Source organism: Diachasma alloeum, unplaced genomic scaffold (genome assembly GCF_001412515.2).
Source record: "Diachasma alloeum isolate Michigan unplaced genomic scaffold, Dall2.0 Dall_scaffold_00280, whole genome shotgun sequence".
In the NCBI taxonomy this organism is placed as follows: Eukaryota; Metazoa; Arthropoda; class Insecta; order Hymenoptera; family Braconidae; genus Diachasma; species Diachasma alloeum.
This window is the reverse complement of record NW_021680419.1, coordinates 887,659-902,552: the sequence shown is the minus strand read 5'-3', so window position 1 is coordinate 902,552 and position 14,894 is coordinate 887,659. Positions and strand designations below refer to the sequence as shown.

General features: G+C 40.3%; 2 protein-coding genes across 2 annotated transcripts; one reads left to right on the top strand and one right to left on the bottom strand.

Moving 5' to 3' along the window:
* Window positions 1-775: 775 nt before the first annotated feature.
* Window positions 776-2,091, top strand: LOC107038379. Its single transcript, XM_015257439.1, has 2 exons — window positions 776-1,019; window positions 1,574-2,091. The coding sequence occupies exons 1-2, from the start codon at window positions 998-1,000 to the stop codon at window positions 1,996-1,998; spliced, it is 447 nt and encodes a 148-aa protein (XP_015112925.1). The 5' UTR covers window positions 776-997; the 3' UTR covers window positions 1,999-2,091.
* Window positions 2,092-2,927: 836 nt separating this feature from the next.
* Window positions 2,928-13,527, bottom strand: LOC107038378 (serine/arginine repetitive matrix protein 2). The gene is made up of 5 exons (XM_015257438.1): window positions 13,347-13,527; window positions 7,310-9,798; window positions 4,583-4,762; window positions 4,357-4,502; window positions 2,928-4,004 (listed from the first exon to the last, which is right to left on the bottom strand). Exons 2-5 carry the CDS (start codon window positions 9,748-9,750, stop codon window positions 3,886-3,888), a joined length of 2,886 nt encoding a protein of 961 aa, XP_015112924.1. The 5' UTR covers window positions 9,751-9,798; window positions 13,347-13,527; the 3' UTR covers window positions 2,928-3,885.
* Window positions 13,528-14,894: the final 1,367 nt, after the last annotated feature.

Sequence of the window (14,894 nt, the reverse complement as noted above, 5' to 3'; positions counted from 1 at the left end):
TTCATAACTCAGAAAAAAATTGATCAATTGAGCTCGGTTTGGGCTCGCCACAAAGGGAAAAAATTGTTCTTTGTATTGAAAGAAAAAAATAATAATAATAATGCTTTATTTCCAACCGTATGGCATCGAAAAAAAAATTATTGAATTTTATCAACATTTCAATCCCTTATTTACATTTAAAAAGTCAAAAGTCGAAGTCAAAAGTGTCCGTTTTACCCCAACTTCCCCTATACTGTTTTTGTTCATTTATTTATTGGGTCTCATATTTGAAAAATGAAGTCACTATTTATTGGAGGAGTTTGTATTTTAATTTTGAAGGAAATTTCTTCCTTTCCTTCATCTCTTTCATCCTGTCTCTTTTCAATTTATCCTCTTGTAGTTTATTTATTCATTTTGCCCCATTCTTTGAATCAATTTGTTATTTATTGGACGAGTTTAATTAACTTTCCGATAGAGGAAGTTATTTCATATTCGAATCCCACTTCTGACACCAATTTTATTGGTTCATCTCATATTGCGTTATAGCGAAACAGAAGGCCTCGCCTCACGATAACATTTCCACAAATGCTTCTTCTCCTTCTTCTTCTTCTTCTAATTTTTATGGCATTGACTATAACTCTTGCGGTCATTTTTCCGCAAATGCATCTCCACTCACTAAATTTTATAGGGTTCCAATGATTTGGATGGGCATATGGGGGTATGAATTCCATTCTCCAATCATGAACTATGTTGTCTCGATTGCCCTCGTCCCATTGGACGATGGAAAACATTTGTTTTGCTTCGAATTTCGAGGAATGGATATTCCGACAATTTTATTATAGACAGTCTACACGTACTTTGAAGGACCTCGGCGGCAACTCCGGTGGCCGCCTCGGGCGCTGAATTTGTTTACAAACCTCAGCGGACGGTCAGCAGATTCATCGTCGTCTCCGCGACTTAATCCGTTTTCAGGTGATTCCATTCCTGAGGAAATCAACGACGAGAATTGCACCTCACGATGTTGCCGAAGTCGAAGAAAGGTATGTGAATAAATACGAGAGATAAATTCAAGTACCAACACACGTTTAAAGTGTAGTAATTAATTTACAAGAGTTCTTAAATTGGATTTCTCAAAGAACATCCACTTTTTTGTCAATTTCAAGAAATTTTATTAACATAAATAATAGATACAACACGTAACAGTATTTACAAAACTATAGCCATAATCGTGTGTTTGTACAGCTTCAGCCCTTAGGCTTCTTCATATATTTTACATGAAGAAGGTGAAAAGTATTCGTTACGGAAAAATGAGGTTTAAGGCCTGATTATGGATTATCTTTCGAGCGTGATCTTGTATTTTTTATTTTTATAATCCGAAACGATGTCCAACTGCTATTCAGTTTTACACAGCCCTGGAGTCTCCAAAAATTATGACTGTACGAGGGTCCATACGTCAATTAAACTCAAATTAATTTTGCATTCAAGAACAATAGCTCTTTTCCCTACAAAATCCTTCAAAAATAATGGCCACACCTAATGAATGACTATTTACAATTTCATTTTGTAAAAAAACCTCTGGGTTTTCTCGTTGCAGAAAACGTCGACCCCCAGCCGATGAGGAGAAAACCCTCTCGGGAGAGACGTCGGAGTCGTCGAGAGCTTGAACGCAGAGTCTGGAGGGCGTCGTACCCCAGACTCTGCCCTCCACAGCAGCTTCCAGAATGTCTTTACGAGAAGTGTCCAGTGCAGCAGGAGAACATCCAGCCTCAGTCACCTCAATCGTCCCTCCCAGAGCCCCAGCCCCCCCAGCAAGGCTACTGCCTGGCTCAAGTCCACACACTCCAGACCTCTCACGTGTTGTCCCAGTGGAACCACCAGGGAGAATTCTCGCAGACCCTGTTGACCACTGGCCAACAGTACAGGAGCTGGTGTTTTTCCTCTGGGAATTACGCACTCCAGCTTCAACAAGTGGAGCAGACCGTGCAGCAGACGGAGATCCACTGCGCTGGGACGCAGTAGACGCGATCAAAGCACAAATCAGTAGCGAAGTGGTCAAACTGTTCAACTCAATTCAGTCTTCAGTTGAGTTTTCCAGAAATATTTCCGCATTTAAGGGAGACAGCGAAATTTTCATAATAACGTTTTTTGTAGAGCGAAGTGAGGGCTACTAAAAAGGTGATGAGAAAAATTTTTCTATCTCCCTTAGATTCAGAGATATTCATTGAAAACTGGCCAATAGCCAAAATTGTTGGCTCATTCACTGCTGTTTGAAGATGATTTAAAGAGAGATTGAAAAAGTTTTTGTTTGTTCAATTCGTTCGATATTTTATAAAGAATATATGAGGTTGGTATTCTCAAATGGATAACAGGATTTAATAATAATTTTGAAGATAAGTTTTTTGAGGAGTCGGAAACCTGAAGAATCTCGATAATTTTACGATTAATTACTTTTGTTCACTGTGTTTTCAAACAGAATCGTAAATTATCAGGATAATTCTGCAGTCAGAGAATGAAACAATGGCATAATATAATGACAATACAGAAATGCCAATTACCAAAAGGTTTTTTTATATCTCCTCAACGATTCAGTTATGTTCTAGATGATTCCGTAATAATGTGATGTAGATAATTGGTTCATTATGTTTTGTAACTCCTCTAGGGAATTGAGTCGAATTAGATTTCAATTTTCAGGAAGTATCGAGTTTCTTATTTATCATATGATTTTTCTGATGTTGTCTCCACAATTCACTTATTTTCAAGAGGATGGCATAATAATTTAATGCGTAAATAATAACTTCATTATGTTTTGTAACGAAATTTAATGGAATTAATTCCAAATATTAGGACTTACGTCCTTCACCGTTGATGTACTCCTTTATAAAATAATCTCTGGCATTGGAAAGTTCAAGGGACTATTTATAATATAAACAAAAAAATAAACATCAATATTATGAATCACCTTCATTTATTGGATTATCAATAAACAATTCATTACCATAAATTACAAGACACTGGTAATCAAATGTAATTACCACTCATGTACATATTCATGTGTCCCTCTTGCCTTTCATCCTCACAATTCACTTGTTGCAATAATGTCATGCATCGAATAACTTCATTGAGACACTTATAAATTCGTAACCATTGTCAATGACCAATGGATTTGACGATAAATCTTCATGCAAATTAAAAAAAAAATATAGAGGAAAATATCAGCTCTATCATAAAATAACTTGACTCTTGAGAATTCCTCTTACCCCCATCATCTCTCCTCCCAATCATAAATTAAAATTATGTTGAAGAATAGAGTGAAGGATTATTTATTTATCATTAAACTTATAAGTAGTTTTGAATCCTTGAATTGGCGGTGACACCGTGGCAGTATTAATTGACGCAGTGACACGTCTCAGACAATTATCAACCCCTCAAACATCTGAATCTACCCCCAAAATAAACTTCTCTGATTCAAAATAAAAACAATGACCTCCTGTCTACAAAAATCTCAACACTACGATGTCGACTATTTGTCGAAGAGAAAAATATTTTATTCGATACGAAAACTATGAAAATTGACGCTATTCAAACGAAAAAAAAAGTATATACTTTACTCACAGTGAAAAGATCAATATTTTTCTAATTTCAGTTCTGGTATTCATGAGTATAATCTCCAGTGGTCACTGGAGTTCAGTGTGTTTATGAGTTTTCAATTATTCATTGTAGAATTAATGATTGAGCCCGTTTTCTACGTATAATATTCACCTAAAAAATTTGTCATTCAAGAAAATCATCTTGTGTATTTCACAATAAATTGGTCGACTAAATTCTTCATTCGTTCCATCTCAATTTTGCATCCCCCTTCTACGTAATTAAATAAAATATATTGAAAACTAGGAGTGAATACATGTGTCAAACTTTTCGTTTCTTCAGCTTTGCCTTGGCTTCCTTAAGAAGTAGATCGAATGTATTGTCTGCATCGTTGCTCATGCTTCTCCCACCAATGCTCAGTGAATTGCTCGCTATTCCATCTGCAATTATCCTCATTATAAATCACAATCAATTGATTGAAATGTGAGAAAATATGACAAGTTGATTTTGCACATTTTTCTGTTACAATTTAAGTTTTGAAATTGTTTAGTTTAAAAAACAATTCGTTTGGAAATATTTGCCTTTTGATGTCATGTCAAAAGACAATTACACAGGCCATTATTTTCCAGGAAAACATCTTTTTTTTTTTGAAAAAAAAAAAAAAAAAAAAAAAAAATTTTTTTNTTTTCTCAAAAATGTTCTCAGTAAAAAAAATAAACGTGCAATAAACAATTGATTTCTTACGATTCATCACTTCTAGGTCCAAGTGTAATCGCGAAAAACAGTAATTACCTAAATCAGCGTATTTAACTTTACAAAATGCCCGACGTCCGCCGAAGCACAAATCATATCGTGGCTGTGTTATGTCATCATTCCCATGCTCTACGGCTTCATAAGCATCATTTTTGTACGCAAACGTTACAAATCCGTAATTATCGCTAAAACGTCAGACAACAAATTCAATTGTCAGATTAGTTGATTGGATAATAATTGCTTGTCCCTCTAATATCGACATTACCCGTGCTCACGAAAGTGCAGGCTGATGTCGCAGACAGGTCCAAACGCCTCGAAGCGTCTCCTGAGCTCGAGCTTGGTGATGCCGTCCTCGAGACGACCCACGTAGATAACTCTTCGTTCCTCCACCTGTCTCTCCTTCTCGTTATTGTACCAGCTATCATAGGCCCGTCTGTACGGAGATCTGGATGGAAAAACGACAAGTGAAAGGGTCTGAACGAAAATTGCTCTCCAGCCATTTCTGCATAATTAAGCCCCGGGTGTACTATCTTTCGAATGTTATCTGGATTTTTTTCATCTTTCGTAATCCAAAATTGTCAACTGAGTGGCACATCATGTAGAAATTCCCAAAAATTAGGATAGAATGATAAAAAAAATAGAAAAAATTCTGAACTTTTTCAAAGAGCGTTTTTAATTGAGATTCAGAATGAGTTGAAAAAAGTGGAAATTACAAATATCTGATTCGCTGTGGCAAATTATCTATTAGCTGTCATTTTCCATGGTGAATAACAAAACACAAACTCCTCATGAGAAGTGACAGCTAGGTATCTCAATTATCAAAACAGTGGTATGTAGTCATCTGCCATTTTTACGTGATAAAAGTGTGATTAAAGAATTCTCCAAAATATTACAACTGTTTTCAAAGAGCCTTTTCCGTAATAAATGTCTCTGTGCACTGTGGGAAAATATTCACGAAATCAGTCTTCCCCCTGCATAATATTGGGTGACAGGCCGCCACTTGTCACCGTAAATCAGATACATTTTTCATTTTCTTGTTATTCAACTTATTCTGAATATAAATTAAAAATGCTCTTTGAAAAAATTAAGAAGTTCTTCAACTTTTTTTTGATTATTCATTCATAATTTTTCAAAACTTCTGCATGATGCAGGACTCAATTGACAGTTTCAGAAGAGGAAAGATGAGAAAAAACATCGGATAACGTTCGAAAGATAGTACACCCGGGGCTTAAATCCACAATCAAACGTTTTATCAATTAAAATCAACTCTCAGGACCATCTGTATGTACTTCAGTGTAGAAAACAGTCGGTTTGTTAGTTACGAGACAGTAAAAATCACTTCACTCATTATCGATGATGTTGTTTTCGTGAGAAAGTGGTGAAACGGTTGAAAAATTTTATTAACCACTCAGTTTACGAGGGAAATGGTGAAACGAGATGATTCAACTCCACTCCAGGATCTTCTCGACGAATTCCGAGGGAAATCGTCACATCTCTTTCGACAGTTCGTTAATTATCGAGTCAATTTGATAATTAATGCGATAACTCCGTAATTAACAAAACTTTCACGTCCAGTTTGACGCTGACGTTTCAATCACAATCTCAATACTGTAGTTTGTACTGTATCTGTTATTTACTGGGTCAATTTTACCTCCTGTAAGACCGAGAGCGGTAATTACAGCTCGAGCGACGTCTTCGTCTACTACAACTGCTTCCCCGACTTCGCGATCGTCGTTGACGATTCGACCATTTCCTGGTCAAATTGGACCTGGATGACCTACAATCACGCGTTTCCCTATTTACTAAACAGTCACTTCTCCTCATTTTTCAATTCTCAATTTTACTAGAAGCTGATTAAATCCAGTCATGTCCCATTGAATTGAAGTACTCTTCTCATTTTTAAAATCATCCCTCAAATGTTGACATCAAGAGGACAATTACAGATCTTAAAGTGAATTATAAAGAATAAAATGAATAATAATATAATATAGGTAATGAATGTAAACAATGAAATCATCATCGGAAACCTAAGAATATCTCGTCACCTCTCAACTCATAATATTATAAACGCAATCGTTTTTTATAATTATAATTCATAATCTTGGTTTCATCATTGGGCAGATGAATTATGTGAGCGACCACGTGGACAATTCATCATATCTATGATTTTTAGGACAACCTTTCATCCAGGGATTTCGAAAAATCACTCTTAAGGGGAGAGACTATGAGTTTTAGTAAGGGTATTGGAGTGAGATTTCTGATGCATTAAAGATCGACTACATGTGTCTAAAAACGAATAATTGAGGCAAAAAAATGATTGTTTATTGTTGGTTTGCCCCTCAGACAATTAAAATATTAAGAATAGTCCAGAGCCTCCAATTTTTGAGCTACAGATGTTTTTTTTTCCAAATTTTTGCAATATAAAATTTTTTAAAAATGTATACAATAACAATTACGAAATAGTTTTTTTAAATTCGACTTCTACACAGGTAATTTCGTTTTGTTTAATGTAAAAATTCCCGCCATTCGTGAAAAATAGGCATAAAAATTATCCTTAAAATATTGACAATATATTCTCGATTTTTTCGGAAACATTTTCGGGCTATTCCCCCTGAATGGTGCAATTTTTTATTAAAAAAATAATGAAATTAGCTGTGTAGGAGTCGAATTTCAAAAAACTAAATCGTCCTTATTATTGCACACATTTTTTCAAAAAATTTGAAAAAAAAACCTCTGTAGCTCAAAAATTGGAGGCCCTGGGCCATTTGATGAACAATAAACAATTAATTTTGTTGCACTAATCATTCGTTTTCAGCCCTATACAATTAATTTTCAATTAATGACCCTTAAGAACATCTGACAATGTAAAATTGACCGGAATTCGCAACGACGAATGAATTATTACTGATTAATTATCCACGCGTAAAATTGTCCAGCGCCCTAACAAACCTCTGTCGATCATAAATATTAAAGAATAACTCGTCAAGCTCACCTAGAACACCCCGAATACCGTGAAGACCTGGAAGACCCGGAGGACCTGCTCCTCGACCTCGACGACCTGGACCTGCTCCTGGACCTCGACCTCGACCTGTACGAGCTCCTGGACCTGGAGGACCAGCTGCTGCTGGAGCTGACGGAGCTCCTCCTGTAGCTAATCCTCCTCCTCCTAGTGCTGCGCCGACGCGACCTCGAGCCACTCCTCGACCTGCTCCTGCTGCTCCTGCTCCTGGACCTCGATCGGCTCCCACTGCTGCCCCTCCTCCTCCCGCCCCTCCTGCTCCTGGGTACACTCCTGCTCCTGTCCCTTGAGAAGCTCCTACTCCTGGAGAAACTTCTGCTCCGACTCCTCGAGGAGCTCCTCGATCGACTCCTCGACCGACTCGACGACTCCCTCCTCTGCCTGTAGTTCCTCATTCTCCTGTCGTTGACCTTCGCTACCTCCCTCACCTCCTCGTCGTCCTTGATCTCCCCCTCCTCATCCTCATTAGTCTGAATGCTCTTGTCACACACGACAGGCTTCACCCTGACCTTGTCCTCCTCGACCTCAGTCTTGGGCTTGAGCACCGACACAATCTCCCTCTCCGACCACACAGGATTGTCAGGATCGTCCCGAGTGGGTTCAGTCGTCGTCGAGGCATGATGAATGTACACAAGAGTCATGGGTTGCACTGGCGAGCAAGTCCTGCTGCTGTCACTCCTCGTCTGCTCTCTCCTGCTCCTGTACTCAGCCAAATTGAGTTTCCTCCTGGGCGGCTTCTTCTCCTCCTCAGGTATCGGCACATCCTGGCTCCCCTCCTGGACGATTGCCCTCAGCGTGTCGTCGTTGGAGGCCGCACCACCCGTAACACCTTGATTTGTCAAGCCAACAGGCATCGGTGGCTTCTTCAAAACCGACACCATCTGTTTGCTCTTCGTCACCCCAGGAAGGGACTTGGTCTTCGTGAGAACGCCCTTCCGCAGTTGTAGAATACTAGTGGCCAGAGCCGAACGAATCTTCATCTCGTAAACTGGAGCTGACTTGCTGGGAATCGTTGCAGCACTCGGACTGACAGTCTTACAGACGGAATTACCAATCTCCACCTGCGGTTTGGAATTAGTTTGAGCAATTGGCTTGTCTCTGGGGCTGCTGTCAGCTGGGGCGAGAGTCTGCTCCTCAGAGGCATCACTCACATCGCCAGACTCAAGGCCACTGTCCTTCTTCGAGCTGCTGTCCCCCCAGCTCTTTGACTTGATAAGATTCTTTCGAATGCTCAAGCGATTGTTCTGCGTCTTTCGAATTGACTTGCTGGGCTTCTCAGGGGCTGCAGCAGTGCTGCTGCAGTAATCGTGGTCCAGCTGGACTGAGCCCTCGACCTTGGGGCTGTTGGCTGTTGGCTGTTGTCTGTTGGCTTGGAGCTTCAGGAGTTTGTTTCGAGAGAGAGTGACTGCTGCCTCCTGCATTCTCGTGGCGTTCTTGCAGGCCTTTGGATTCGACAACGCTGGGATCACTGAGATTGGCTTGCTACGGCCTGACGCCTTTATCCTGTCGACTACCTCCTTGGGTAGAGAGTCGCGGATGTTCTTGTGGAGTTTGGAGGCCGGTGAGTCCAGGGACTTCTTCAGGAGCGTCTGTTTGGACTTGTCGAGGGTGTAACGATCCTTCGGGGCTTTTGGGGGCTCAGGGGCCTTCTGCGGGGATATCTCGGGGTCCGAGTGGACCTGGGGGTGCAGGGAGGTCGCCTCGGACGCCTCGAATTGCTCCAGGAGGCTCTTGACGTCCCCAGCCTCGAGGACAGGCACCTCTTCGGGGACTGTCTCGATGTCTATGCAGTCGTCACTCTCCGAGTGATCCTCTTCGGGGATGTCTAGGGTCTCCTGCTTTATGATCATCGTTGGCTTCTCTGGGGATCCCTCGAAGATCTTCCCTGGGGAGGTGGTGAGCTGCGAGGGATTGCTCACGACACTCGGGAGAGGCTTGTACTCCGGCTTTCGCGGAGTTGAGGGACTACTCAGGGGCTTCCTCGCGTTTTTCGTCGGCGATGTCGTCAGACTGTCGAATATGTTGTCGGGAAAATCTGGCGAGGGCTTCTCCGGGATTGTCAGGGGCAGGTGCATGTCAATGTCCTCCTCCATGTCGGAGGCCTGCAGGTAGCCAATGTGCTCGTGCCAGTCTATCAGGACTTTGGCGAAGTCCTCCTTCATGTTCTCGATCTTCGGGATCACTGAGGCTACACCCGAGTTTGGGAGCACTGCCATGTCACCGTTCAGCTCTTGCTCGGTGCCCCAGAGACCCCCCGAAGTGTCCATTCGCTGGCAATCGGCGTAGTCGAAGTCTGATTCGACGATTGCCATGAGCGAACTCGACGACTCTTCCAGGGAGTCGTGGGGGTCCAGGGACAAGGAGAAGTCTGAAAAGTGTTCCTCATCATGGAAGTTTAGATAGCCTGTTTCCATGTCACAGGGGGTGGGGGGTTCTAGACTCGTCCGCTGGGGAATTTTTGTCTGGAACAGGCGGAGAGGGGTTTTTAGGGCTGAGGGGTTTTTCTCTGCTTTTTTATGGGTTGCGTGAAAGTTTTCATCGTCTTTGTGCACGATTTTTTCGTACACTTGGAGGATTCGGTTTTTACGTCTATTGTTGTGGATCTGGGAACTGCTTGAGGGGGTTTGGGGATATCCGAATTTCTTTTACAATTTGGTACGGATGATACTGCAGGTTCATCAAATTGGTCAATTAAATTGCGTGAGGAAAATTTGAAAAAATCGTGAGACAAATTACATTCTGCACAGAATTAGTATTTTTTTTGAAACTTCGTTGGCGTTTCTCTGGCATATGGATTCCTTCTTGACATCCTCTGGATTGAATATATTTAATGTATATTTAAGTGCTTCATATAAATTGTTATATAATTAAGAACTCGAAAAATGACGATGTAAACATGTTATTTATATATAACATATATTTTTCCCTGCAACATATATTGTCTGTTTTTCTCTGCTTTTTTATGGGTTGCGTGAAAGTTTTCATCGTCTTTGTGCACGATTTTTTCGTACACTTGGAGGATTCGGTTTTTATATCTGTTGTTTGTGGATCTGGGAACTGCTTGAGGGGGTTCGGGGATATCCGAGTTTCTTTTACAATTTGGTACGGATGATACTGCAGGTTCATCAAATTGGTCAATTAAATTGCGTGAGGAAAATTTGAAAAAAATCGTGAATATTGAGTGATTCAAATTACATTCTTCACAGAATTAGTATTTTTTTTTGAAACTTCGTTGGCGTTTCTCTGGCATATTGATTCCTTCTTGACATCCTCTGGATTAAATATATTTAATGTATATTCAAGTGCTTCATATAAATTGTTATATAATTAAGAACTCGAAAAATGACGATGTAAACACGTTATTTATATATAACATTCATTTTTGTCTGTTTTCCTCTGTTTTTTTATGTTGCGTGAAAGTTTTCATCGTCTTTTGTGCACGATTTTTTCGTACACTTGGAGGATTCGGTTTTTATGTCTATTGTTTGTGGATCTGGGAACTGCTTGAGGGGGTTTGGGGATATCCGAGTTTCTTTTACAATTTGGTACGGATAATACTGCAGGTTCAAACATTTTCAATCATCAAATTGGTCAATTAAATTGCGTGAGGAAAATTTGAAAAAAATCGTGAATATTGAGCGTGATTCACATTACATTCTGCACAGAATTAGTATTTTTTTGTCAAAATTCGTTGGCTTTTCTCTGGTATATTGATTCCTTCTTGACATCCTCTGGATTAAATATATTTAATGTATATTTAAGTGCTTCATATAAATTGTTATATAATTAAGAACTCGAAAAATGACGATGTAAACACGTTATTTATATATAACATATATTTTTGTCTGTTTTCCTCTGTTTTTTTATGTTGCGTGAAAGTTTGAATTCTTGTTGTCATTAATTCCCGTATTTCTCCCACGAAATTATTTACACATTAATTCGTAAATTTATGAGATTCCAATAGTGCGCCGAAGAAAGCATGTCCTCCCAAAAAAAAATAGTAGGGGAGGGTGTTAAATTTGATAAAAACCCCATTCCCCCAAAAAATCTCCAAACCCCTCGAATTCCGGAGCTCTCAACCAACTCTATCTACAGTAACGCCTTCCCAAGCCCGTAATCAATCCCTTCCAAAAATAAAGGGCCAGTTTAAAAAAAGCACCTCTAGATCCCATCGCTCAACAAAAAAAAACCTTCGAGCCAATTTCCTTTGTGCAATTTGGAGTTAACGAGACATTGATTGGCAAAATTAAGAAGAGTTTAACAGGTAATTTAGAGACAATAATAGTTCTCAATAACCCAGACTCGTTTTTACAAAAATTTTCGCTCAATGTGTAGGGGAGGGCAGGGTAAACAGGACACTATAGACTTTTTTAAAATTATTCATAACTCAGAACCAAATATATCAATATTACAGTTTAGGCTCATCACAAAGCGAAAGAATTGTTCTTTATATGGAAAAAAAAAGATGGAATTTCATCAACATTTCAACCCGTCGTCAATATTTTAAAAAAGTCAAAAGTGTCCATTTTACCCTCACCACCCCTATTTTAAAAAATACTCTTTAGGGGAGGTTGGGGTAAAATGGGCACTTTTGACTTTTTAAAAAATGTCAATGACAGGTTGAAATAGTGACGAAATTTAGTCATTTTTCAGTGCAAAGAGCAATTTTTGCCCTCTGTGGTGAGCCTAAACTGAAATCCATTGATAAATTTGTTTCTGAGTTATGCGTAATTAAAAAAAAGTCTAGTGTCCATTTTACCCCACCCCCCCTCTACTTTTTCTTTTGCTGTCCACCATAGATAAACAGCCCTGCCGAAGAAACCTCACAGCATTCGCAGCGTAGGCAAAAATGTCAAGACCTTTTGTCGTTAACCAGTTCTTTCCCGTGTGCATGACGTATATTGGCCGGAAGAAATTTTTATAAAATAAATAATAGGGGAGAAACCGGACACTTTTGACTTTTTTAAAAGTGTTAATGAGGGGTTGAAATGTTGATAAAATTTAATAATTTTTGTTTTCAATACAAAGAACAATTCTTTCCCTCAGTGGCGAGTCTAAACTGAGCTCAATTGATCAATTTGTTTGAGTTATGAATAATTTTAAAAAAGTCTGAAGTGTCCGTTTTACCCCACGCTCCCCTACAAATGGTTGGATAAACAAAGAAGCCTCCAAAACCCTGATCCCTGGAACATCCCCCAAAAACCAAGTCTCTCGAAAGATCGATGAACCCCACGCTGTCCCGCTGCAGCCGGAAAGCATGAGACCCACGCGGGTGTTTGATTTGAGGTTACCCGACAGTAGCCGCTCTCCATCGCCTCCGTCCCCCGCAGCCCCCCGGAATTTCCCTGATTCATCGTAAAACCCCTGACAAATGGACAAGTCCAAGCAACAAAGAGATCGACGCTATTCCCTCTCAAATTCACTCCGGAGCATTCCAACCCCCGCCCCAGCCCGTTCGATCAACAAATCGACCGAGGGTATCCCCCGCGACCCCATAAAAACCTCTCAAGCCCAATTACTCCCTTTCGCCCGTCACCCTTCCCCCAAAATAATCGAAACTCTCGACATCCGACACGAACGCACACGTGTACCCACACAAATATCTCGCAATGTGGCGATTGGGCACGCGGCAGAATATTTTCGCACAGCTCCCCACACCCAGCCATCGCCGCCACACCTCGCCCCGTCGATTCATCACCCCCAAAACCCGCAAAAGTTCACCCTGTCCACCTGTTAAACTCCAAAAGCCCCGAAATACCCGTAATCTCCACGTGTAACCACTCACCGTATGTTATTTTCGTGTGTGAACACAACGTGGTGACCGCGTGTGTCCCCCAGGTACAAGTCACACGCCAAGCCGCCTCCTACATTTAGCACGACAATTTTTTCCCCCCCGTAACTCAGTTCTTTACTTAAAAATAAACTCGTTCGTTCACGTAACAATGACACTTTAATATCGGTTATCAATGGGTCTACTCGGATTATTGAGGCGCCCGAAATGGCTACTTACTCGGCTATTTCTCCGTGTTTTTCCCCCCTTTTTTGATGATCAATTAATCCGGTAACACGTGATGGCACAGTGCAACTGATACACAACACAGGTCAAGCGTAATGAGACAGCTTGTCACATGGAATTCCACGTTCACTTGGGCTCAAAGCGGCGATCACTGATTTGTGAGGGCCTCTCTCCCGGCTCGCCTCGTTGCCGATATTACAATTCACTCGGGCGAACGGTGCCCCCAGCGCAATCTGTCGGGAGTATTCGAGCACTGGTCGCGGAGAAATAGTTGGCGATGTCACGGGGGCCAGAGACGTCGATTGCAGGAATGTCGATATTTCGGGCGGTAATCGATGGGTAGAACGATTTACGTCGCGTCGATGGATCGAAGTAGGCCTTGTTTGCCAATCTTGGTGATATTGATAGTAATTTTATTACTTGGTCCATAAAGCATTTTCTGAAATACTTTGGGGACAGTGGGGGAATGTATTTTTGTGGGTCTAGCGACAACATTTTTTTTCATCTCCTTTGGATGTCAATTTGTCAAATTTCGATATTTTGGCGCCGGATAAAATGATATTGATCGATTTGTAATATCGACATTTGCGGTAAATCGAACACTTTTCCTCCAAAAACGATTTGTTCAGCGCTCCCTAAGCTCACTATGCAAACTATCGATATTTTTTATCGATAGACGAATAAACTGACTGATAAAAAATGCACATTTAGACATCGATCCATTGAATATTGATATTTCCGGGCCCATCCCCGAATTTTTTTATCGACTCGTAATATCGATGTCAAGCAATCGATATTTTTTATCAATTTTCATCGCCTCGATCTAAACGTCGAACGTTTACCGACCAAAAAACTAACCGATAAAAAAAGAAAAAATTATAATTAGACACCGATCCATTGAATATCGATATTTCCGGGCCCACCCCCTGAATTTTTATATCGACTCGCAATATCGATATCCGTTCCAAGTCGAACCTTCTTTAAAAAACGGTTTATTCACCGCTTATCAATTTTCATCGCCTCGATCTATCGGAGTGGTTCATCTCTGACAGAAAAAAAATATCGAAGACGAAAAAACCGATGACTGATAAAAAAAATGCACACTTAGATATCGATCCATCGAATATCGGTGTTTACCGACCAAAAAACTAACCGATAAAAAAAGAAAAAATTATAATTAGACACCGATCCATTGAATATCGATATTTCCGGGCCCTCCCCCTGAATTTTTATATCGACTCGCAATATCAATAACCCTTCCAAGTCGAACCTTCTTTAAAAAACGGTTTATTCACCGCTTATCAATTTTCATCGCCTCGATCTATCGGAGTGGTTCATCTCTGACAGAAAAAAAATATCGAAGACGAAAAAACCGATGACTGATAAAAAAAATGCACACTTAGATATCGATCCATCGAATATCGGTGTTTACCGACCAAAAAACTAACCGATAAAAAAAGAAAAAATTATAATTAGACACCGATCCATTGAATATCGATATTTCCGGGCCCTCCCCCTGAATTTTTATATCGACTCGCAATA